At 45.4% G+C, this 25,815-nt stretch overlaps 1 protein-coding gene across 2 annotated transcripts; it reads left to right on the forward strand.

Moving 5' to 3' along the window:
• Positions 1 to 1,449: 1,449 nt before the first annotated feature.
• Positions 1,450 to 25,693, forward strand: LRIG2 (leucine rich repeats and immunoglobulin like domains 2). Of its 2 annotated transcripts, XM_062626597.1 has the most exons (18): positions 1,450 to 1,621; positions 7,578 to 7,649; positions 8,129 to 8,203; positions 8,697 to 8,831; positions 9,356 to 9,499; positions 9,634 to 9,777; positions 10,358 to 10,501; positions 10,749 to 10,892; positions 13,370 to 13,450; positions 14,288 to 14,359; positions 14,493 to 14,561; positions 15,914 to 16,077; positions 17,257 to 17,577; positions 18,507 to 18,788; positions 19,394 to 19,843; positions 20,330 to 20,479; positions 21,653 to 21,934; positions 22,589 to 25,693. In XM_062626597.1, exons 3-18 carry the CDS (start codon positions 8,133 to 8,135, stop codon positions 22,816 to 22,818), a joined length of 2,883 nt encoding a protein of 960 aa, XP_062482581.1. In that variant the 5' UTR covers positions 1,450 to 1,621; positions 7,578 to 7,649; positions 8,129 to 8,132; the 3' UTR covers positions 22,819 to 25,693. The 2 variants fall into 2 exon arrangements, with proteins under 2 accessions (XP_062482581.1, XP_062482582.1); XM_062626598.1 differs by lacking the exon at positions 7,578 to 7,649.
• The last annotated feature ends 122 nt before the right edge of the window (positions 25,694 to 25,815 follow it).

Below are 25,815 nucleotides of genomic sequence, written 5' to 3' on the forward strand. Positions count from 1 at the left end.
CTTCACTTTAAAGCCATCACCCCTCATCCTGTCACAACAGGCCCCGCTAAAAACTCTCCCCATCTTTCTTAGGGCCCCTTTTGAGAACTGAAAGGCTGCAATAAGGTCTCCCCGGAGCCACTGAAGCCGGCTCATGTCCAGTCTTCCCTCCACCAGAACCCCGCATACTTGCTCCCAGGGGTACTCTCAATCCCTTCACCCCTCAGCCTGTGTTGCTGCCGGGGGTGCCCCAACCCGGGTGAAGAACCCTGCGTTCCTGAACTCGGGGTGTACCCACTGGGTGCCTGCAGCGCTGCCCCGCAGAGCTCTGCCCATCCTTTGGGGCTTGGCATGGAGCTGTGGCCAGCCCAGTGCGCTGCCACCTCCGGGTGGAGGGGGCCCAAGGCAGCCGGGGGGGTACAGGAGGCGCTCACTGTGAGCACCACGCACCCCACAGGACCCCCTTCACCACGCACCCCACGGGAACCCCCTTCACCACGCACCCCAAGGGACCCCCTTCACCACGCACCCCAAGGGAACCCCTTCACCACGCACCCCACAGAACCCCCTTCACCACGCACCCCAAGGGAACCCCTTCACCACGCACCCCGCGGGACCCCCTTCATCACGCACCCCACGGGAACCCCTTCACCACGCACCCCACCGGAACCCCTTCACCACGCACCCCAAGGGAACCCCTTCACCACTCACCCCAAGGGAACCCCTTCACCACGCACCCCACCGGAACCCCTTCACCACGCACCCCACCGGACCCCCTTCACCACGCACCCCAAGGGAGCCCCTTCACCACGCACCCCAAGGGAGCCCCTTCACCACGCACCCCACGGAACCCCTTCACCACGCACCCCACCGGAACCCCTTCACCACGCACCCCGCGGGAACCCCTTCACCACGCACCCCACCGGAACCCCTTCACCACGCACCCCGCGGGACCCCCTTCACCACGCACCCCACGGAACCCCTTCACCACGCACCCCACGGAACCCCTTCACCACGCACCCCACGGAACCCCTTCACCACGCACCCCGCGGGAACCCCTTCACCACGCACCCCGCGGGAACCCCTTCACCACGCACCCCACGGGAACCCCTTCACCACGCACCCCACGGGAACCCCTTCACCACGCACCCCGCGGGAACCCCTTCACCACGCACCCCACGGGAACCCCTTCACCACGCACCCCACAGAACCCCTCTCCGGGGGACAACCCCGAGCCCACCGCCTGCGGCCATCGAGGCAGGACCCCGTTGGGCTCGGGAAGGGGGACGGCTCCCTCCCGGCCCCGCCCGTGGCCGCCTGCGCGCTGAGGTGGCGCTGCGGGGCGGGGCGTGGCGGCTGGGCCGGGCCGGGCCGGGCCGGGCGGCGCGGGGCCTGGCCGGGCCGCGCTGGGCCGGGGGATGCGGGAAGCGGGGCCGGGCGTGCGGGCCGCCCGCGGGGCGCTGCCACGGACGCTGCTGTGGGTGCTGCTGCTGCTGCTGTGGGTGCGGGCGGCCGCCGCTGCCGAGCCCTGCGGAGCGCCCTGCTCCTGCCGCCGCGGCCTGCTGGACTGCAGCCGGCACCGCCTGCCCGGCGGGCCGGGCCCGCGGAGGATCCCGCCGCTGCCCGCCGGCACCACGGGCCTGTGAGTGAGCACGGCGGGCGGCGGCGGGACCGCGGGGCCTAACGGGCGGCGGGGCGTGCGCAGGCCGCGGCCTAACGGGAGGTGGCCGGGGGGGGCCGGGAGGGGGTGCGGGGCCGAGCGCGGTGGGGCTCGGGCGGGTGCTCGGTGTCCGTGGGTTGTGGAGCCCGGGGGCGCTGCGGCGGTGGGGGGGCACGGGGCGGGAGAGCCGGGCTCGCAGGACAGTGGCGCTTCCCGGCTCAGAAGGGTGCTGGGAGCCGCAGGAGCGGCCGCCCGAAGGAAGGCTCCGTACGGGAGCGAGTTGTGTGCATGTCTGATCCTGCTGTGTGACCCGAGCGTGTGAGAAGAGGACTGAGCGTTGGTTTAGGTCAGGGTCTAGGACACAGCCCCTTAGGATTGTGCTTGGGAATCGTCCTTCCAGAGCCCGGCTTCAGCTGTGTTCTGTGACAGTTCCTGCTGCTTCTGGTGTCTTCTGCATCCCTCTGCTCCTTTGCAGCTCAGTGACTCCCACCTTTTCCCTCGGGAAAACCGCTGTGGACTCCCCTTGATTATCTGCTGCCATTGTTTTTCCTAAGAAAACCTCAGAACTCTGCTCCCAAGAGTTTCATTAGCCAGTGTGCTCAGCAGCGTGCATATGGGGCTGAATGCAGTATGCCTTCATCCTTCCTTGGCCTTTACTGTCATAAGTCACCATTGTGTTTGTCACCTTTGTCTACAGCATAGTTGGGATGGGGAGAAGAAGCCCTGAAGGACGGGGGATATGTAAGCCTGCTTTTGTGCACAGAGGCCTCTTGGAGTGATCATGTTTCTTGGTTGGTAGAAATAATGCTATTCCAGGCCGAGGGAATAAAGTCTGTTTAGAATATAATACAAATATACAAACTGCTGTGCAGTTAACTCCAGGAATTCCTTTAACAGGACTTGAGAGTCCAATTGGTATTAGAAACATGTCTAAGGAAGTTTGGCACCTCCTCGCCCCTGGGTGCTAGTGTAGTTCTCTTCTTTCCCTGCATGGTGAGCAAATGGAAATGCTTAAGAGAAAATGTGTGTTTCAGCTTAGAAATACAACTGGTCTGTGAGACCTTTTGTGTTTAGAAAGGTACAAGGATATCCTAACATTAGCGCTTGTCGGGGAGGGTGTCAGTGCCTGGAAAAGTGAGTTGGCAGCACAGCAGGAGGCTAATAAGCAAAATGATATCCATGCTGTTTGGAGAGCAAGTCTTCAAGTTTCAACAAATACTTGTATCTTTCTCCAAGCTGATAGAGGGTGTGTTTAAACCGACCTGGCACAAAATGCAGTGGGAAGAAGTGGTGCTGGCACTGTGCTGCGTTAGGAAATCTGACGTAACCTGTGTAAGTAAGTGTATCGTAGAATCGGAACCAGAGAATGGTTTGTGCTGGAAGGAACTTAAAGCTCCTCCAGCTCCAACCCCTTCCACTAGAGCAGCTTGCTCCAAGCCCCTGTGTCCAACCTGGCCTTGAACACTGCCAGGGATGGGGCAGCCACAGCTTCTCTGGGCACCCTGTGCCAGCGCCTCAGCACCCTCACAGGGAAGAGCTTCTGCCTAAGAGCTCAGCTCAGTCTCCCCTCTGGCAGGTTAAAACCATTCCCCTTGGCCTGTCCCTGCAGGCCCTTGTCCAAAGCCCCTCTCTGGGCCTTGACAGCATGTTCTTTTGTGGCTTTGGGGACTTTGCCATGCAAAGCATGTGTGGGGTTGACATTGTTTCTTCACTAGGACACTCTAGCAGTTCTCTGTCTAAAGGAGCTGTAATGCACACAGACTGTTTAAAATTAATCAAAGCTTATTTTTTCTTGCATAAAGAAGTCCATTATATGCTTTTCCCCCTTAGTTCTGTGATACTGTTTCACCTGACTTTAAGGACTAACAATTCTTGGTCTTCCTACCTCTTCCAAACTACTTGCAGGTGATGCTTCCAGTGTGTGTGTGTTGGGGTGTTGAGGTTTTGTTTTGTTTTCTTTTAATGAGGCCAGGAGAGCACTTTTAGAACTTTTCCATGACAGAACTGTTCAGGCAACTGTAACTTCATTTTTCCTGCTGAATTACATGGTTTGTGGATAACCTGGCAGGTGATGAAAAGGGTAGGGAAGTCAAGGAGTGACTATTTTCTGTATGTCTGCACCTTTACATTCTTTAGCAGGAAGAATGCAAGCCCTGTTTGTAAAACAGTCATCTGTAGGGACCACAATGCTTGTGGTCGCTGCCTTCTGGTCCTATACTAGTGCCTGAAAGTGTGTTTAGATAAGCTGGTACTGAGGGAGATGATGAATAAAAGCATTTTCAGCTCAAATGGCAGCACCTTTACCAGTACAGGGCCACGGGGAGGAGGCAGATGTGCTCAGTTGGGCTGAATTAAGATCATTCTCCAGGGCTCAGGATGCAGTAATCAATTTGATGTGTGGGTTCTGTTTTATTTACTTAAGAGATGAATACCACTTCAGTTTGGAATGAATGTTTAGCTGATTTTATATACAATCCCAGATGAATCTCTAATATACAAGTTTTGCATGTTTGCTCTGTATCTTGTATAACGTGGGCCTCACAGTAAAAATTCAAGTGCTTCTCAAGTGACAGATTCTTTGTTTTGGGTTTTTTCAGAGCAAGGGGATTATATCTGGTTCTGCATGATAGCAGAAGGCTTAGCTGTGTGATTGAATGATCTATAAACACAGAAAATCAGTGTATTTCAATTTGCATGTAGTGATCAGTCTATTTCAGAAAGGAAAGCATCAGCAACAGTAACTAGATGAAATAGTGTCAGGATGCTTTCAAGTATGAACTATACCAAATTGCTTGAAAGAGGACTTGCCTTTAATGATAACTTTGTGGTAATCCAAATCTGAGTAATAATAGAAAAATATTTTCCTGGGCTTTCTAAATGAAAATCTTAATTTCTAACGTAGTAGTAAGGCAGTGGGTGTCTGGGGCAAGGAGTCAGGGAGTTGGTCTACATGGTTGTTGTAGTATCAGAATCCAGACTGGTCTCTGTTGGAAGGGACCTTAAAGCTCCAGTTCCAACCCCTACCACAGGCAGGGACCCCTTCCACTAGAGCAGCTTGCTCCAAGCCCCTGTGTCCAACCTGGCCTTGAGCACTGCCAGGGATGGGGCAGCCACAGCTTCTCTGGGCACCCTGTGCCAGCGCCTCAGCGCCCCCATGATAATGTAATTCCAATATCATTCAAGAAACAATTCAGGAGTCATAAACAAGTCAACAGGTACTTAAAAGATCACTCAAGATTCCGGCTGCTTCTGCATTTGGTTAAAGAGCCAAATGTTCACAGTGAGCATAAACCACCCTCTGAAAATACTTCAGCTATGGAGAAGGAGCTCTGACTTTTCTTAAGAAGGAGGATTCAAACAGAAATGTTTCCTGCACCAGCCTGGCTGTATTTTAGGTCCCTTCCAACTGAAATACTCTATTCTATGATACTCTTCCTGAAAGCCTTGAAAAATCAAGTTGCTGTTTTCTTTGCATATTAATCTGACTCCCAAGATCTGTGCAGGTGCCTGCTCACCGTGCCTGACACACAGGTTGGTCTGGCTCGGCACCCATGGCATGGTTTTGCTCATCAGTGCAGTATCTGGACACCTTGAGGAGTGTGTTGTTATCTTCTGTGCCCATCGTCTCGGCCTTCCACCGTGGGTTATGCTGAAGTCCTTTGGAAGTGGCGTGGTTTAATACTCGGGGTCTGGTTAAATGCATGTTTGAAAGATCCAAGCCAGAGGCTGCCTCTGGATTTTGGGAATCATCTCCCTGCGTGCCTGATGGCTCCTTTGGCATCCCTGGAGCCACAGAGGTGCAGCAGCACTGGGCAGGGGGATCCAAGCAGCCCAGGAGGGTGGCTGCAGTGCTGTAGGAGCAGTTCATACTCAGTTGGTTTTGTGTTACTGTTCATTACTGCACATAGGGAGGGATCAGGCCTGATATCCCGGTGTTCAGGGATACACTATGCAGAGCAGTGTTGGCCTCTTCTCCACCTTCTCAATTCCTTTTTAATTATAGAATTGAATAATTGCTTGCAGACCTGTTTGCTGCTCTATCTGTATAATTTGCATCTTGATGTAATTAAATGAATACATTAACAGTGTGGACTTGCCATGACACCCAGGATTTTAATAATTCATTGCTAGAGTGATATCTTTATCTCTGAGCCTGGTGTTAACAACTCATCTCTCAAGTCCTTGCTCTCTCCCAGTAGATTCTGGTCTTACAGAGCAAAGGTGCATCCGTAGTGCCAGGGTAAATAAACCCAGGTCCTGCTCAGGTTGTCTTCTGCTTAGCACCAAGTCTTCCCTGTGTGGAGGAGGGTTCTTGTGGCAGCATTAACACCTACCAGTAAGCATCTTCACTGGTAGCCAGCGAGGGTTAAATCCTCCTTCAGCAGGGGCACACCAGTACAGTTTCTTCTCTTCTAGACAAGGGTTTGGGGCATTTTTGTGTGTGCACAGGCTTGACCCTCAGTGTACTTGAAGCCAAGTGCAGGCCTGAAGCTATTGCAAGAGTGGACAAGCACATGGGTGCTGCAGTTGTCCAAACCTGATTGTCAATGGGAACATTTTTAACTGTGATCAGTTGCATTATAATATTCTTTTTAACTGAAACATGGCAGTTTTGTTCTTAATTTTGTTTCCTGTGTCAGCATAGCTGCAGCCTGCCTGATAGCCTTAAAACTAGCTGTAATAAGTAAGTACTGTGTTACTTGAAAGAGAATCATGTGATAGATGAAAGGGAATCAGTGATACAGGACCTTATCAGAGGAACTTATCAGGAGATGAACAGCTTTTGCTGAAAAGAGCTTGTTGGAGCTCTGTGCTTGATGTTGGAGTTGGAAATGGGGTGAGAGGCATGATGCCTTGCTGACAGGCAGGCACAACTAGCTGACAGAGGCAGGCTTCTTGATTTAAGAGGCAGTGTCCAGTTATAAATGCACCTCTCAACAGGTTTCTGACTGTGGGGAGGATCTCAGTCATGTTTCACAAGCTTGGTGGCAGGAGTGCCAGGAATTCATCTCTATGTGCACTTGTACTAGAAAGGTGTCAAAAAGCTGATGCAGTCACAGTTCAGATGTGATGTGTCACTGAGAGATAGGGGACACATGATGCGTCTCTCCTCACTGGTACAGCTAGAACCAGGTTGCCATCACAAACCTGGGGTTTTTGATCATGCTTTGAGTCATGTCACAAAATAGATTGTGCCCAGAGAGTGAGTTAGCTTACAGAGGTGAATCGTTCCCCCCCCCAGCCCCGTACCATTTTATGCACTAAGTCCAAGGCAAAAGGACTGCTTTAAAGGAAAGAGAATAGCATCAACATCCAGTTTTGGCATTGAACCAGATCTGATGACTCTCTTGCCCGTTGAAACAATCCAACTCCTGCATTTGTTTCCTATAAGCAAAAGCAACTGGCACTAAAGCATGCTTCTATAAGCTTCCCAGCCTCATGTTTCTCTCCCCTCCAGCTTGTTTGGTAATTGTGTGTATGTTTTTCCTTTAAAATAAGCCTGCCTTGACTAGTCAGTGTCTTTGAAAAGCTGGGCAGGCTGAGAAAGTGGGGATCATACTGCAGAAACCAGTTCAATAACAGGCATTTTGTAAGAAATTGTTTCCATGTCCCTGGAAAGCTTTTCTTTTTTTGTGATTAATGTATAAAGTATTGTCTATAAAGCTCTGATTTAAAGGAAAAATGCTCTGGTCAGGTATGGGTTTTCTTGCAAGTTCTTTTTAAACAAGAAGTTCTTTGGTTCAAACAGAGAAACAGAACTGTCTAAACTCCTACTGTGAGTGCCTACTGGAACAAGCTAGGAGGAATCTCTCCTTCCTCTGGTGAAGGAGGAGCTGTGTGTATCATAAATATGGTTTAAACCTTAGAAGTTGCATAAAGCATATGTTTGATGGGTTTTATTCCAGGAGCAGGAATAACTTTTCTCTCTGTTCTCTAGGGATTTAAGTCATAATCATTTATTGTCATCCAACTGGAGCATTGATTTATCTGTTCATACACTACAAGAAGTGTAAGTTGGTTTTTATGAGGATAAACTCTGAGATAGCCTACCTAGTTCTAATTAGCACATTTCATTGCATGTCTTGATGTCTGGTCTGACTTGTAGAAGTGTTCAGTGCCAGTTAATTAAAAATGGATGCTCTATGTTGGCAGCACATTTTATGTATAAAACTGATGCTGTGTGAGCAGAAAACTTCTTTGTAAAAGAGTAGAAGACCATTGTTCAGAAAAGAAATGAGACGTGTTTGTTTTGACTGTAGCTAAGCTAAAGAGAAGTAACAGTACCCATGCAAATGGTTTAAAAAGCATGCTTTTTGATTAAGTTGCTCAGATTGTTATTTAAGCTTTTAGGGAATCCTTTTTAGTCAACTACTAAGTATGCTTAACAAAATGGTTAAATGTATTCTGTGATACGAACTTCTGCTGGGTACAGAAGGGATTTACTTTGAAGCACCAGTGATAATTTTTCCTCTTTTTTCTTTGTTAAAGGAAAATGAATTACAACGAGCTGAGTGAAATTCCGTATTTTGGGGAAACAACTTCTAATATAACTCTTCTCTCATTGTAAGTGACTGCTTTTCTGCCTTGCTCTTAACAAATGGGAGAATTGTATTAGAGTTCTGCTATCAAGTTGTATGAAAACACAGCTTCTTTTGTCTTGCAATACTACTCGTCTAAAGTGCTTTAGGGAATATGTAAGTGCTCTTTAAATAAATACAAATCAGTTAGACAATCAAGTCACCCTAAATTACCAATAAAATGCAGTCAACCAAGGCAGGCAGCTTTGACGAGGAGGGATTCAGTCTAGGAATGACAGTTCCCACAAGGAACAGTCCAACTGCAGGCCCCAGAATTTGAATCTATTCACTTGTCAAGGTGGTAAATAGCTCTTGGATTTTCAGTATCCCTTGAGGAATTGACACTTTGAAGTGTGTGGTACGTGTCCTGTTTAAGTGGCTTTCTAGTAACGTTGGTACACAAATCCTAAGCTGTTTCAGCTGTTCAGCTTGAAGGATGAGAGGCTTTGATAATCGTATTTGTTACTTGTGTTTTTCAGGGTACACAATACCATTCCAGAAATAAATGCGGAGCAACTCCAAGTTTACCTTTCACTGGAAAATCTAGATCTCAGTTCTAATCTGATCTCAGAAATTAAAGCTTCTTCTTTTCCACGGATGCAACTGAAGTACCTGTAAGTAAGAGTGAGCCGTTATGTTTTGGATTCCTGGGTCTACAACAGTAATGTTGAAGACCTCATCTAATCTAGATTACTGTCTTAAAGCAAGCAACCTTGTATGGTTTTGAACTGGTAGCAGTGTTTAATGTAGCTGCAGATGTGCTTGAAAACACTTTTTATACCAATCTGTATTGCAGTTTCTCAAATAGTGTGGAAACCAGTAACTGCTGTTGTCAAAATCCAGGTATTCCAGCCAGCAGGGACATGGAATGGTTTCTGCCCAGTTTGAGTAGATCACTTTTGCATTATCTTAATTATGTCTAACCAAAGTATGAGCATGCAGTGAAAATTAGCTCCTAGCACTGATTCCTTGGGGAAAAGTGATTTAGTTTGATATACCGGAATTCAGATTTGTGATGTGACTTCATGCTATTAGAACTTGAGTTCTAGTAGCAAGTGGTCACTCTGAAGTGCTTGTGCAGTTGTGTTCATAAAATTCTCCATGTTCTGAAAGGCCTCTTTCCCTCTTCCTCTCCTAGGAATCTGAGTAACAACAGAATAACTACTCTAGAAGCAGGCTGTCTTGATAACTTATCTAGCTCCCTAATGGTGGTAAAGCTGAACAGGAACAGGATTAGTGTGATTCCACCAAAGATCTTCAAACTGCCTCATGTGCAGTTTCTGTAAGTAGCAGTCTTGAAAGCTTAAAACTGCAGTGTTTACAGCTGTGTTGTTCATCTCAGTATGCATTCTTGACTTTCACAAAGTGGTGCTTATCAAAATATGCCTTAATATTTGAATGCCATCTCTATTAAAGGGAACTGAAAAGGAACCGGATTAAAATAGTGGAAAGTTTGACATTCCAAGGACTGGAATCATTAAAATCCTTGAAAATGCAGCGCAATGGGATTAGCAGACTAATGGATGGAGCATTCTTTGGCCTGGGTAATATAGAAGAATTGTGAGTATGCCTAGTCATGGAATTTCTTTTAGGGATTCTAGCTGTGGAGGGTTGTGTCCTGTATAGCTTCCATTACATCAAGGTTGTACCAAGAGAGTGATGAGTATCCCAGGAAATGAGTTTAAAGATCTGTATTTTCCCATTATTTTGATATCATGTCTGGTTACTTCAAGATGGAAAGATGTTGGCTCTCTCCCCAGTTCTTCCCACTTGCTGATCAAGAATACTTTTAACTCTGTAGGTTTCTTTTGCTCTCCCCATAACATGGGTTCTTTGCTGTGTGACTGTTGGACAGAGGTAGCACAAGGGCATGCCATGCAGTGTTAGCAGAAGACTCTCAAAATAGAAGTAATCTTTGAGAACAGAGATTACAGTTGTGCTTCTGCCACTGGGTCACTGCAGCTGTTGTGGTTACTCAGTTCCTCATACACTTCAGTTCACTCTTTTGGTTTCAGTTAATGTAATCATGCATTTCAGGTGGCCTAAGGCTTAATGTTAGTAAATCCACAAGGTGATATTTTGTAAATATATGTTTCATTGATTATCTATTTGGCAAATGTTTTCCCTTCTAATTCCGTAGAGAACTGGAACACAATAACTTGACAGAAGTAAACAAGGGCTGGCTGTATGGCCTGCGGACGTTGCAACAACTCTATGTTAGCCAGAATGCCATTAACAGGATCAGTCCAGATGCATGGGAGTTCTGCCAAAGGCTTTCCGAGCTGTAAGTCCTGGGATGCTTTTCACTGAGGGTTTTGCAATGTTGCAGTAACAGATTGGATGGCACGTATGTAGCAAGAATGAATTACCAAAGAAGGTACTGGATTTCCTTGTTAGGCCCATGGTGATGCTCTGTGTTTTACTTATATTTCTAAGTGTCCTGTGAGAGAAATTAATCAAATGCTGTAGTTACTCAAATTTGATAGTGTCTTCATAATTAATCCCCCCTACTTGCCTTTAAATGCTTTTAGAGACTTGTCATACAACCAACTAACTCGCCTCAGGGAGTCTGCCTTCATGGGACTTGGTCTGTTGGAGAAACTAAACCTGGGTGACAATCGCATCAGTCACATTGCTGATGGTGTCTTTCGAGGTCTGGCGAATCTTCGAACCTTGTAAGTACAGAAAGCTTCTAGGGGAAGTCTCAGTTTAATCTGTGAAGCTTTTGGAAATGAAGACAATGAATATCGCCCTGTGCAAGGCTGAGCTCAGTGTTTTGGTGTTGGTGTGTGCTGTCCTGCCTGTGTGGTGGGGCTGATGATCCTTGGTCTGCAAGATAACAGAATTCTGGCCCACCTAAAACAAACCAACCAGTTAATTTTAGTGGTGGTAAGAAACAGAGGCTTGATAACCTTGACTGCCCAGGTGCATGTCATACTGGTTCTAAAAAGGTGTGGATAGTCAGCTTGCATAAATGCTGGTTGTGGAGCAGATGGTCAACCCAGACCTCTCTTTATTCCAGAGGGTTTTGTAAGGGTTGGAACCTCAGAAGCAACATGGTGAACCCTTCTGCTTGCAGAAGGTAAGGATTAGCCCACCCTGCTTGTGTGCTGAAGTCATAGGCATAGCATTTAGGAGGAGTGTGGGGTTACCTTTTGTTGGCAGAGGCACAGCTCTGCACTTGCCAGGACCTTTTGTAGCAGCTGCAGCTGTTTTAGTATTTCTGACAAGACTCAATCCTGCCTCTTAATAAGAAAAAAAGTAGTGTCCCAAGTAGATCTGAGCAGTTGGAATCACCCTAAACAATGATAGCAGAGAAAGGAGTGAAAGTTTATAACCCCTCTGTCAGTTCATTAAATAAATGCTTAAATAAGCAAACTCACCGGAGAGATTTATGTAAGCAGTCAGATTCTGTTAACCTGAATGCAACCTTTTAATGAAATAATTAAAACTAATTTCTTAGATTTAGAGGAGCATGAAAAAGAACAAGAGCAGATTAATTAGTAGGTTTTCCTGGGCTCCTCAGGCTCAGCAGCCGAGAGGTTGGCCATTTGCTTCAGGGTTGGAATGTGCAGGAGCAGGGCAGTGGTGATTAACAAGGCTCCAAGCATTCGTGCCCAGCCAAGCATGAGGAGCCAACTCCCCAGCTCACACAATGAGGGACTTTTCTTTTTGGGCTGCTCACTCATTTTGCTAAGTGGTCTGAGTAGTGGAGTGTAAAAGTACTTCAAACAACTGGAGATGCCTTGCTGCTGTCGGATTAGTTCCATTGTTGTGTTTGTCCGCTGGTTGTTTCAGTGCTAAGGCTGATGTAAATATTTTCCTCTATGCTCAGCTCCTGCCTCTTTTATGCAATGTGGCTTTAATTAGCAAGAATAAACTGTAAAACTGTGTATTAACCACAAGGTACTACGAGCAAAGGTAGGATTGAAGGTTTATCTACAAGTAATATTGACGTTTGGAAGTTTTACGTCTTATTGTGGTACTTACTTCATACTGGTGTGAGTGACTTGGCAGTGATAGAGGAAAATCCTTCATGGGAGCAAGTATCAAGGCCATATTCGTTAAGACCTTTTGATGCACGAGTCATTCTCTTTTTGTCCTAAATATTAAAATTTATCTCTATTAATTGTGGAAATGACTACTGTGTGGTGTTAAGAACAAGACTCCCATATTCCAAAGTAAGGAAAATAAGAAAACAGTGTGTTACCACTGACAGTGTCCTGGAGGTTGATCCCAGTCTCTTCCAAGATGCTGTTCTACGTTATAGTCTCACCCAGGAGAAAGTAAATACATTTTTCCACCATTGGCACAAGGAATGAGGTGTTTGTGAGTACACAATTGCCTGTATATGTAGCTCTCTGTCAGTTGACTTGTTTGGAAACTTGTTTTGGTATCAGAACAGGGTAACTCTGGCTTTGAGAGAAACTCTTGATTCAATCCATCCCATTCAGGCTAAAACTGCAACTTAATTTATTTCTTCTTCTCTCTAGAAAGCATTTAATCCACTCCAAACCATATTGCTATATTGGTTTTGCTGTTTAGGTCGCTCTTCTATGTGAGGGGCCAAAGTGCTGTGCAGAGGTCAAACAGAAATGCCATTAGCTGGTAATAAGATTTGTGAACACAGTATCAACTCCATTTGAAAATCAACTACTTTGTGCCTGGCAGCCTTTACCCTGTAACCTGTGTGTAATCTCTTAATATGCTAATGCTGCTATAAGCCTGTTACTCGGGAAGATTAATGCTGCTGGTGTATTAGTAAATTCACTTACATGAACTGACTTGCTTCAGGAGCCTCTCCCAGCTCCTGGTAAATAGTCCATCACATGAGCAGTGGTAGTCAGACTGGGTCTTTCCTTCAACACCACATCAAGAAGTTGTGCTGCAGAATTTGTTTGTGGTTCTGTCTGCGGCGCTGATCTTAAGCAGTTCTGTTTTCCCTTGCATCTCTGAAATGAGATATTCATCTCCTGACAAGCTTAGTTTTAGAAAGCTAATCTTTGTAAAAGATCTGAGACCTTCCAAGTGACACTGTGCCAGAACACCAGAGCTGGCTTGTACAACAGGAAATTCTTTTCCCTAGCTGGCCACTAGCAGTGGTCATGATGATATTACAAGGCTTCTTTATGAGAAAGCTTTTCTCCTGCAGGGACTTGAGGAACAACGAGATCTCCTGGGCCATAGAAGATGCAAATGAAGCGTTTGTGGGACTCAGCAGGCTGGATAAACTGTATGTATTAAACACCTGGGATGGCAGCACTTCCCAGGCATGCAGAGTAGAGGGAGAGTTTGTAAATCAGTGACAGGAGGCAAAAACCTTCTCTAGTTGGCAGCTGTATTCAATATATTTCCACTTCTGTGCTCCAGCTCCCTGATACAGGCTTGAGTTGGGTGTTCAGGAGCATCTGTACCACTGGGTCACCTTGCAGCACCAATTTGAACAAATTAAGCATAAGTACTTGATTGCATTTCTGACTGAATAGCCTGGTCCTGCTGTGTGGTGATTGTCACCTTTTGTGCTGCTGTAGTTTGGGGAAAAGTTACTGTTTATGAAAAAAAACCCAAACAAACCAAAACACAGCACAAAGTATTTTTTACCAAATATGAAACACTATTGAATTAACAGCTTTTCAGTGTTTAAACTGTGCATTTTTTACCCAGTGCCATGAGCTCTGTAGGAAGCTCCATCCTGCCGAGCTACAGGCATTGTTTATAACAAATAGCTTGGCATGAGGGTGCAGTCTCAGGGACTAATGTGATTGTGACAGATTGGCATTAGGAAGTTATTGCTCACTCCCAAGTTCTGCTTAGCACTGTTTCATTCTCCTGACTTAAATTATCTTCTGACACATCTCTAACCCAAATCTCTAAGTTAAGAATGGAAAAGAAACCCTGTTCTTGAGAAAATTAGTTGAGCTTTAAGCTCAAAAACTAGTATTTGATCTTTTAGCTCAGCTATAATTAGAACAAAACATAGTTAACTATGATAGGGAGCTTTTTTTGGTCTTATTTGTGAGCTCATTGACATTGAAACTCGTTTCTGGGGCTTGGGGGCTTTGTCTTTCAGAATCTTGCAAGGAAACCAGATTAAGTCAATTACCAAAAAAGCATTCTCTGGTCTTGAAGGACTTGAACATCTGTAAGTACTTTACTTTGCAGAACTGCTAAGCCAACTTCAGTCTTGTGTTACCTGTCAAATATTCAAGAATCTAACTGAAGGTAGCATATGAAACCACACTTACCCATTTTTGTTCTCTTTGCTTAACTTCTAGAGATTTAAGCAACAATGCAGTAATGTCCATCCAGGAAAATGCATTTGCACAGGCTCACCTGAAAGAGCTGTAAGTTTATAACCATTACTTTACAGATTCTTTACATGTCCTACCTTGTAGATAAAGCTAAAATCCTTCAGCCCTTGTAGGATCGACTGAAGTGTGTCTGCTTTCATCAGGAAATATTGCAAGCAGTGCTGGTAAATGATAATGTACGACTCAGAACTGGTAGCGGTATCCTTAGATTTAAGGGTTGATAAAATGTGCACCTCCATCACCTTGATTGCAGTTGGAAAACACTTCCTTCTTGCAGTGCTGAACCATGAAGTTTTTCATACCTCATGGGTTTGCAGCAAGCTCAGCACGTGCTAAGATGGAGACAGTGACTAAAGGAAATAAGTCATTGTCTTTCCTTTTGGGGAAATTTGGCTTTAAAAGTCACAACTAGACAAGAATTTTTACTTACTTAGCAGATATTTAAAGCTGCCAGAGCCTCTTGTGATCTTCACACATTTACAGTATAATGTGAGGTGACCTTCACACCCAAGACTAATCCTGCTGCAACTCAATCATCTCTATGAGATAAAGTCTCTGAATATGGTGTCATCTGTTTTAAATCTGTTACTCCATTAGTTAATCTTGCCCAGATGGACTTAGTCTACAAGGTCTGCCAGATTGAGGAGACACCTAAAACAGAAGACTTCCATTGCTTTCTCTAATGTGTCTTAAAAGTGAGGAACTGTTGTTGTGCATGGGCAAAGAGCAGGATGGAGTCCTGGCTTGACTGTGTGCCTCTGGTTACTGCTGGGTTCATCTCGTGGCAGATCACTTCTTGAAGTGGTGGACTTTCCCCAGTCAGTCATACTGGTACATAACATTTAGAAAGCTTTGAAAGCAGGTGATGGGGGAAAAAGTGACCCAACACTGTTTCCAGCTTAAAGGTCTTCTTTGGAGTAGAGAAAACAGTCTGCAGTAGATAACAGTATGAAACAAATCACTTTCATTCTTAAGTATTTATTAGCTGCCATGACCATGAGTATTGAGGCTTACACTCATTTCATAATGGCAAGTGTGTTGAGTTTGAGATGCTGCTGCTCTGAAGTGTTATGTTCCTTTTAACTGCTTTTAAGAGGGATGGGATAATTGCAAAGACAGGCTTAGTTTGTCTTTTAGAAGTTGAAAATCCAAGGTTGTTTTCTTCAGGATGAAAAAGAAGTGTAAGTTTTTAGTGCTGACACAGAGGGAAGGATTTTCTGGATTGTTGATAGCATGTATAGCTAACGTTTTGTAATAAATACCCATAAGCATAAAAGGATACTATGAATCTTGACATTTCTGAACATATGTGCTTTAAGTTGTTTTGCTGCATGTAGGAAATACATAAACGTTAATCCCACTTTTGTTTTGCCTTGTCTCTGCAGAGTTTTGAACACTAGCAGCTTGCTTTGTGATTGCCAGTTGAAATGGCTGCCCCAGTGGCTCACTGACAGCCATTTACAGCAGGCTGTAAATGTTAGCTGTGCTCATCCAGAATGGTTAGCAGGACAAAGCCTTCTCAGTGTGGACCCCGATGACTTTGTCTGTGGTTTGTATTTTTAATGACTTTTGATACAAAAACATGGTTAAACACAGATCTGTGGAGTACCTTTCCGAAATCAGGCTGTGGCATTGCTGGAGGTGTTTGGTCTTGGCCATGATGCACACTTGGGCCTCTGTACATCACTGGGTCTGCTTTGGAGTTTGGGGTGTAATTTCTGTTTCTTTTTGATTAGTTGTGTTTGAGCACTGAAGCTAACCTGAGGGAGTAATTCTGTGAGAGGGCTGTGGTTTTCATGCAGGTTACTGTTAAAAACTGATAATGCTTCCATTCCCCTGCTTATGAATGACTTTAGCTTGGGAAGGGCTATTTGACACTTCCTTAGTAGCTCTTGTCCATACCAGCAGGACCAGTCATTAATGCTCTGGCCCGTCTTCTCCTGCCCTATAGCTGTGATGTTTATCTGGTCTCTGCCACCACAGTTTCAGACAAAAGCCTGTTTATTTTTGTAATGAACTGTGGGATGGAACACTGAGAGTCTCTTTGCCAGAGTCATGTGTGAATTGTGTGGCAAGCCTGGAAATAGTCTGGTGTTCTTTTCTGGGTGAGCAGTCTGCTGGGTGTAACTTCTGTGTACACAGTTCTTTTGGTGGCAAAGGCCACAATAATCATCATGTAGCTGCAAGCACCCACTTCTCCATTCTGATACCACCACTGTGGTGCCTTGACACTGGGTGCTGCATGTGCATATGCAAATGGCTTTGCTGCCATAATGGCTATTGAAATAACTCCCATCAGTGGGATGAGAATGAACTGCCAGCTTGCTCTGCTTTGTATTTGTAGAACTGAAAGGCTCTTCAGGATATTTAAATTACCTGAGAACAAGTCTCAGTCCTTCATAAAATAGCCTGGCTTTTCAGCTGAGCACAGCTTTTGTGTGTGATCTAAATATAGCAAGCCCCAGACAGCTGTACAAAATGCAGGGTGCTGCTCAAGACCATGCTTCTCTGCTGATTGTTTTCAACTCTTATTCTGGTAACTACCTGTGGTTCTAATCCTCTCTCACAGCTTGATTTCCAGCTGGAAGCAGCTGAGTGTGTGCACCTCAAGCAGGACGTCTGTTTCCAAAGCTTGCTCTATGCTTACATTGTCTTTACAGTGAGTTTTCTTGTGATATTAATTGCAAGTTGAGGAGGAAGTAGCTAATCTCAGTGCTTTTCTTTCCAGATAACTTCCCTAAGCCGCAGATAAGAGTGCATCCTGAGACCAGAGTTGCTCTGCGAGGCATGAATGTGACTCTGACTTGCACTGCTGTGAGCAGCAGTGATTCACCCATGTCCACAGCTTGGCGGAAGGACAGCGAGGTGTTGTATGATGCAGAGGTGGAGAATTTTGCCAGGTACCAGCAGCAGGGTGGTGAGGTGGTCGAATACACCACTGTCCTGCACCTTTTCAATGTGAATTTCACTGATGAAGGGAAGTATCAGTGCATCGTCACCAATCACTTCGGCTCCAATTATTCCAACAAAGCCAAGCTGACTGTCAATGGTAAGCAATAACGGTAACAAAGGAGAAACACTAGATGATCTTTTGAGGTTCCTTCAAACCCTTGGGATTCTGTGAAACCTGAAGCTTTATTTAAATAGCTTCAAGTCTATTTTTCACTGGAGCTGGCCCAAAATAGTCTTGCAAGATTGTCTCACTGATATTTAGATGTGTTAAATATCATTTTATGAAGCAGGAAAGAAGGGATTTTTTTTTTTTATAAGGGTGAAGAAACTTGTGTTCACTTTCAAAAGGAGCAGATATATCCCATGTTTTCATTACAGCACAATTAGTTGTTCATCTGGTTAAATGGAGGTGGAAGTCTCTTAAACTAAAAGCTCCCTCTGCTGTCTCTTCAGAGCTAAGCACCTTTTCCCATGTGTTAAGCTAGGAAGGATTCAAGGAAAATTGAATGGTGGGACCAGAAGCAGACTCTGAAAGATCAATTCTGAAGTCCTTTATTTGTAGCCATCATGATTCTTTTTATTTTGACTTGAGGGAAAGGACGTAAGACAACATTCACATCAGTCAGTAGACCACTAATCCCCACTGTATCTGGGAGCAGAGCTGATTTTGCTCATCCAGAACAGATAATACAGACTTGGACTGATGAGATAGAAGTTCACTTTCCCTTTTACAAGGGAAGAAAAACGTGACAAAGGGCTTGTGAAGGCTAAACCTTTTCTCTGTCTTTCCCCCATGAGAAATGTCCTTCAGATCACCTTAAATGAGCACTCTAGGTCCTGTATTTAAATCTGAGGAAAGGCTGTTAGAAATCATTGGAAATTCATGCAGTTCTCCGGAGAATCTGCCCCTCTCAGGGAAAACTAGAGGCTGTTTCAGATTTGTTTTCAGCAGTTCTCTGTGCTGTGGAGCTTTTGCTGCTTTTTCCCTGGTACTGAAACCACTGAACCTAATCTCTTTTGCTTCAGAGCTACCTTCTTTCCTGAAAACCCCCATGGATCTCACTATCCGCACCGGGGCCATGGCCCGGCTGGAGTGTGCTGCAGAGGGTCACCCTACTCCACAGATCTCCTGGCAGAAAGATGGTGGCACAGACTTCCCTGCTGCAAGAGAGAGAAGGATGCACGTCATGCCTGAGGATGATGTGTTCTTTATTGCGAACGTGAAAATAGAAGACATGGGAATCTATAGCTGTATGGCACAAAACATTGCAGGGGGTTTGTCAGCAAATGCCACGCTGACTGTGTTAGGTAAGTGGAGTGCTCATCTGTGCTTGCATGTGGAGCTCTTTCCCTCTGCCGTGGTGTGGTGTAGTGTAGCTGCAAGCTGAAGTCCTAAAGAACGAAGTTGAAACATGAAGAGCAGCACTAGGCATGGGTTTTGAACAGTGAAGCTTTAGCAGCTAAGCTACAGTGCTGACTGGTGAAGTTAGTGTGATCTTTGCAGAAGAGAGCTGAGGGACATACCACAGTCCAGCAGTGTAGACTGGATAATTTGTGTTGCCTCACAACAAATGCCATTGCAAGTAACATGAACTGTGTTGAGTGGTAATGGAAGGATGGTTCCTCTAGAGCGCAGAGTTTATGAAGACACTGACTTTTACCATTATGATCATACACAGATTTAGAATTGAATACATAAAGCAGACTGTGGCTGACATGTAATTTGGGGGATGTTTGCTGTACCCCATTGGCTGCAGTGATCCGTACAAGAGCTGAACTCATAGGACTTCCTGAATCCTGTCTTTGCCTGCTAAGTTTAGGTTCAGGTTGTAAGAGCAGGTTTCTGGATACCATGGAGTACACACAGTGAACTTCCCTTACAATTTATTGCCTTTTTTCCTCCACCATCACAGAAACTCCTTCCTTTGTGAGGCCCTTGGAAGACAGAACCGTGACCCGAGGTGAAACTGCTGTCTTGCAGTGCATAGCTGGTGGCAGCCCTGCCCCACGCCTCAACTGGACAAAGGACGACGGCCCTTTGACAGTCACAGAAAGGCATTTTTTTGCTGCGGCAAATCAACTCCTTATCATCGTGGATGCTGGCTTAGAAGATGCTGGGAAGTACACGTGCATTATGTCCAACACACTGGGCACTGAGCGTGGCCATATTTACCTCAATGTCCTGGCTTCCCCAAACTGTGATTCTTCCCAGAGTGGCATCGTCCATGAGGACGATGGCTGGACAACAGTGGGCATTGTGATTATCGTTGTGGTGTGCTGTGTCGTGGGAACCTCCCTGGTATGGGTTATCGTGATCTACCACATGAGAAGGAGGAGTGAAGATTACAGCATCACTAACACAGGTAAAGTGCAGAAGCCTCTTAAAACCAGCCCTATTTTTAATACAAAACACTTAAGAGGGGTGAAATGTCTGGGATCATTACAGGTGGATAAGATTGAAGGAATTAGGGTTTTCTTCTAAAATCTTCAGGGATTTGCTCAAATTCCTTCCTTTTAGAGTTGTTTGGGGTTTTTTTTAGTATTAAGTGTTAATTTTGTTCCTTGTACACTAGATTTGTTCTACATGGAGGGAAAGCAGTAAAGTTTTGGAGCTAAATATTTGAATAAGCTTAAAATTGTTTTCAGGACCTGGGATAATGTGTGTAAAGTTTCATTCTGACCCTCTTTGTTTTGAACTGATGATACAGATGTTTAACGGAGGCAGAGGAAAGATAACTCCTGACTTGAACTTCTGGGTGACAGTTCTCTTTACGTGCTTAACAGTGGTGGTACTCCTTTGAAATCTTCACTTAGCTGTTAATGTCATCAGTGTTAATTCTGCCTTGCAGAGGAGATGAACCTACCGGCAGACATTCCCAGCTATCTGTCTTCCCAAGGAACTCTGTCAGAGCCTCAGGAAGGCTACAGTAACTCAGAGGCAGGAAGCCATCAGCAGCTTATGCCTCCAGCTGGTAGCTACGTGCATAAAGGCACAGATGGTAAGCAGAGCCCTTGTATGTATTACTTGTGTTCCAGCAGGATGCCAGTGCACGGTCTTGTCCTCACAGCTGGCTGCAGTATTGCACAACGCTCTGTAGTACTGCATTATTAACATGAAAGGTGACTTTTCCTAGAGGAGAGCTCGGGTTGATCTGAAACTTTCCATCCTGAGTTTGAGGTGTCTCATTTTCTTCTAGTGTTTGTTAAGATTCTGCTATCAAGGCACTTCTGCATTCCATGTGTGCTGTTTAATCTTTGGTCCAGCAACACCTGGGCTCACTTCTGCTACGAGTGCCTTTGCATGTAGGTGTCACGACTGCTGTCCTTCAGGTGCCAGAGTAATACAGTTCCCTGCAGAGATTCTTTGCCTTATGGTTTGTGATCTGTAGAGCAAGGTGGGGATGCCATTAGGGAATTCCTAGGTTAAATGTCAAGGTACATTTTTATGCTGTTTCTTTCTCTGGGCATCTCAAGAGTCCAGGCAATAGAGGTGGAAATTGTTTGGAAGATAACTTGCTGTACCATTTGTCCTTGGCATAAAATTACTGCCTCTGCCTCACACAGTCTGCATAACTAAAGGGTCTGCAGTTTAGCTGGACGACCTCAGGGTATTTATGTCATTGAGTAAACAGTGATGCTATCTTCTACCACCCAAATGCTGAGGATCTGTTCAATCTTTATATAAGCTGGCTTTTAAAAGTGATCCTTCAGATCTAGACTCTACGCTAGAGTCTTATCAGGAAGGAGCTGAGAATCATCTCGTCTTGGTGATCACTTTGTCTTCTGGGCATGCAGGATGCCAGTCTGGTGTAAGAGCATAAGCTGATGTGGATCGGTATCCTGGTTTGATTCCAGGGCTGTTTCAGCCTGGTTCCTAAGCTGGTCGGACCTGCATTGGACAGGGGAGCAAACATGAGATTGCTCACGCTCATGCCCATGGTTTTCCACTGGTCAGCCTTAGAAGGGCAGTGTTATGGAGACTTTGGGTGGTGGGGAACCTAGAGCATTTCTTCTGTGACTTCTTCAGTTAACAATCAAGCTAAGTACTCTGTTACCACGTTAACTGTATAAAAACCCTTCAGGCATGATCATATGAAGACATGAAAAGAGTCTGGGAATTGAGCATCCTTATCCTCTCTGAGAGTATTTTGGTTTCTCATTGCCTTTATCAGGTGGTGCAGCACCACTGGTGATCTGCTCAGACTGTTACGACAATGCAAACATCTACTCCAGGACACGAGAGTACTGTCCCTATGCCTACATCGCAGAAGAAGACCCCCTGGATCAAACTCTCCCTAACCTCATGGTGCAGATGTCTAAGGAAACGTATACAGCACGCCCCCAGCATGAAACCAGTACTTTGGATAATCTCTTAGCAGACAGAGACATGTCTGTCTTCCTTACCAACCATGACAAAATGAGTGAAAAGAAAATCTCCTCCCAGCAGATCAGTGGTGAGTGTCCTCTTTTTCCTTTTGTTGCTTTGTATTCCCTGATAACTCTAGTCTTCTTTGTGCTACCCTTCCCTGTTAACACACAGCTAATTCTTTTAGTGACTGTAGTTTGTGAGTAACTCACGTCTTTAATGTTCTCAGAACTGGCCCTCAGTTGGCATCCAGTACCCAACAGTTGAAGAGGGTGATGTGAAAAAGATGGTATTTCTTAATCTGCAGTTCGTCTCTAAAAGCTTGTGGAATGTGATCTTTTACACGTGCTTCAAGGGCATCTGTTAGCCAAGAGCTTCGCTGAGAAATTCCAACAGGCCTTCTGTTTGAGCTGGCCTGCTTTTCAGAGAGCTCCAAAAGATGCTTTTATTTTTTGGTACACTGATTGATGCTGACTTTCTTCCAGGTAGCCTTTTCAAAGTTCACACTGAAACGACACTCTGTGTGCTGTTTTCTGCTTGCTGTAACAGCTTGCTGAAAAGGGAGAGCATCCAATAGAACACAGACTCATAGAATCACAGAATGGGTAGGGTTGGAAAAGAGAAAATAACCTCAGACAGATACTGGAGCTGCGTGACTCTGGGAATCTGTGTTCAAATTTGGCTGTGTTTAGCAGGAACTAACTCCTCTTCATCTTCTGATTTCTTCCTTTCTCTTCCCCAGAACCCTTCCAGCTCCCTCTATGGGGAGTGAACAAAGACGTGGCTCTCCCTCACTCCCACTTCCTGCATCAGCAGCCAGGCCGGGAGACCCCACGGCCTCCCCACAGCGAGGGTGCTGCTGCCAGCAGCCGGGAGCAGGCGGCTCCATCCGGAGCCTGTCCCCGCGGCCGGGAGCGGAGCTTTGATTTTAAGAGGACACGCAGCATTCATGACTATAGTGAAACCACGTAAGGCACTCGAATGGAGTCTTGAAAGCAAATCTGTACTGACTGACTTCTTGTATTTACTACCTCAGGACTAACCCCAAGGCCAAAGATGCTTGTGTACGTGTGTCTGCAGTCACGGACTGGCTAAACAGACTGTCTAGGAGGAGGTGGCATGTGCCCTTTTCCCCTGGATTTCTGTGGATTGGATGATGGGAATGTGTAACAGAACACATGGATGATGAGTGCTATCTACAATAGCATTAAAACGAGGATTTTCTGATGCTGGAAGCAGCCTTTGTGTTGGTGCATGCTTTGAAAAATCCCTCAAGGATGCATAGCTATTTCCCACTGCATTGTCTGCTTGAAAACCAATGTTCAGGCCCTCCTCATGGAATTCTCCAGTAACTGTAAGCATAAAATTCTTGGCCAGCTTTATGTTCCTTAGGCTGTTAGCAGGCCCCTGTCACCAGTCTGACTTCGGGTCTTGTTTTCTCCTCTGAATAATGGACTCTAGTTGTAAATAAATTTGCATTTATAAATATTTTGTATACACTAAGCATATAAATGTGTTGGCTGTAATGTAAATAGATTTTTTTATTATGCCAAAGTCTGTATCATACTGTTACTGTGGACACCTGTATATCAAGCCATACGGGGGTTGTTGGTGGGACTAGAAGCTTGTTTCTGAGGGGATAGAGCTGTCTTTGGTTTGGAAAGCAGTGAATTTACTATAGATACGTGGTGAAACTGTGATATTGATGAATTGCATTGTTCTGTACAGCTCTGCATGCATTGAGCCTGGCTGAGCTGACTGCAAGCTGCTCCATCTCGAGACAGAGCAGAATTCCAAGTTTGATCCGTTTAAGTGTTGAGAAAGTCCTTAAATCTCTGTATTGGGCACCTGTCTTGTCCAGTAGAGTGACAAGCCCAACAGACCCTGCATTAAGAAGCAGTGTTATTCTGGTACTCCTGGCTGTAGTATCCAGCTTCTGAGAGGTTCTTGTCAAAAGCAAACAAAAGGGGCAGTGCACTACGTGTCTCCTCCTGGTTCCCTGGTAAAATGGGAAGTCTGAGTGGTTTGTTTCAGGAGTTTATCTAAGCTTTTATCTAAAAAGCAGCCTGTGTATTGTGTGTGTTGCAGATGTCTCCATGTCTTTTTCCTAGCTGGCAGTTAAGGGAACTTTTTAAAGGAATGTTGTGATGGAAAGCATCAGATGAATGGGGAAAGCAGTTGCTAAGTATTTAGTGAACTATGCTATGGATTTTCTGTTTCCTCTGCATAAAGACTTCCTGGAAAAAAAATGCCCCTTTGTGTAGGAGGTGTTACTCATCAGGAATGGGTTTTCAGCAGGTACCTTGTGCTCAGTGCTAATGCTTCAACATTAGGTCGTGTACTCACTCCTGAAGAGCAAGGAGCTCTTTCCGTGGTCATTGTTGCATTTTTCCAAGCTGTAGGATAGGAACTGAAATGGAAACAGCCATGTGGTGTATTTTATATACTTACAAAGACCAAAACCCCTCTTCTGACCAGTTGTGTAAGGCTTCCCACCAGTCCATTCCTCGGTGGAAGGGGGCATGGCTGGAGTATCCGATGCAGTCATGCAGAATCACAGCTGAAACTTGTGAGACTGTGGATTATTTGAGTAAATGAGTGAGGGACAACTGGGAATAATGATTGTTTCCCCACTGCTCTTTGGTCATGAATAAGAGTCAGATCTATACAAATGAGCAAGTATTATCAAGGGCTTTTAACATGCTCTTAAAGCAACCGTGGTTGCTTTGATAGCCAGCAGCTTTAGTAGGAAGAGGATCCAATTGTCCTTGACCTCTGGATAAAGAAGAGAGAGCACAGGTGTGTTAAACTCTTTTTGGGCTCTGACACCTGGAATGTTGTAATAACATACATGCCAAAAAGAAGAATCTTCAGTTCATTCCTTTCTGGTTTCTATTTCCTCTGGCCTTTTCCTTTCCAGACAGCATCTGAGACATGGTGCTTATTTCAGTCCAAAGTTCTCTCTTGCAGGAAGCCAGTACTGTCAGTTGAAATCCAGATGAGAAAGGTCATGCCATGAAACTACAGCAGCAGAAAAGCCTCATCCGTTGGGCTGTTCACTGCCTTCTCCAGCTATCATCCCAGGCTGTAGTGGCTTAAGTGCTGCTCAGCGTGTGCAGAGCCAGGATTCCCACCAGCACCCTCCTGCTGCTCTGTCTCCCGTCACCCTTTGGCAAATGGTAAAGTTTGTTACTTTTCCTTTCATCCCCCTCTCCTGTGGAGCTGAAGCTGACACAGATCTGTCACAGTGCAGCTGCTGATGTGGACCTCAGGTGTGCGCTGGGCACAGCTCCCTACTGCGATTGAATTCCCTTTGGGTAGGTAAGATGTGCTTGGCCAGGACCAAGGCTTTAAAATCCATGCTGCCTGCACCAGGAGCCAAAGCTGCATTCATTTCTGTGAGGTACTGGCCTATAAAACTTGCTGTTATGTATTAGGACATTTGCATCCTCCCATGAGCAATGATATCTCTTTCAAGTCCATAAGCTGGTTGTAAATAGCTGAAGCTTGTAAGTAGGTGAACACTTTGCTGTGCTTAGCATTGTTGGAGAAACTTTCTGAGCAGACTTGCAGAGGAAATCAGGTCTCTTTTCTGCAGGAGGTACAGACAGGACCTCCACTGTTCCCACTAAACACAACCAGTTTCTTCAATCAAAGCCAAAGCACCAGGAGCTGGGGGTTCATGAGAGAGCGTGGGCAAAGCTGCCCTTGTGCTCTGTTGCTATTGCCTAATGTCTATTTATGTCTTTTTGTTTTCCACATAAGAATGTATATTTTGTATAGCATGTGTAATATACGTTTGTCTATTGTAATATACCTTCAGTCAATAAAAAGCTATGTACATTGAGCATCTGGTGTTAGCTGCAAGTTAAGTCGTTCATTTTTGTTCTATGATATTTAATTTTCACAGGGGGATAAAGCACAGTCCAAGTTGGTTTCTGGATGTGGCTCTGGGTGCCCCTGCTTGAG

Source organism: Pezoporus occidentalis, unplaced genomic scaffold (genome assembly GCF_034315485.1).
Source record: "Pezoporus occidentalis ecotype Australia unplaced genomic scaffold, CSIRO_AGI_Poc_V1 ctg294, whole genome shotgun sequence".
Classification (NCBI taxonomy): domain Eukaryota; kingdom Metazoa; phylum Chordata; class Aves; order Psittaciformes; family Psittacidae; genus Pezoporus; species Pezoporus occidentalis.

Coding starts and splice junctions, on each gene's coding strand:
- LRIG2 (XM_062626597.1), top strand. CDS start 8,133: ATGAATTACAACGAGCTGAGTGAAATTCCGTATTTTGGGGAAACAACT. Junction 18,789..19,393: donor TGCCACGCTGACTGTGTTAG/GTAAGTGGAGTG, acceptor CCACCATCACAG/AAACTCCTTCCTTTGTGAGG. Junction 21,935..22,588: donor CTCCTCCCAGCAGATCAGTG/GTGAGTGTCCTC, acceptor TCTCTTCCCCAG/AACCCTTCCAGCTCCCTCTA.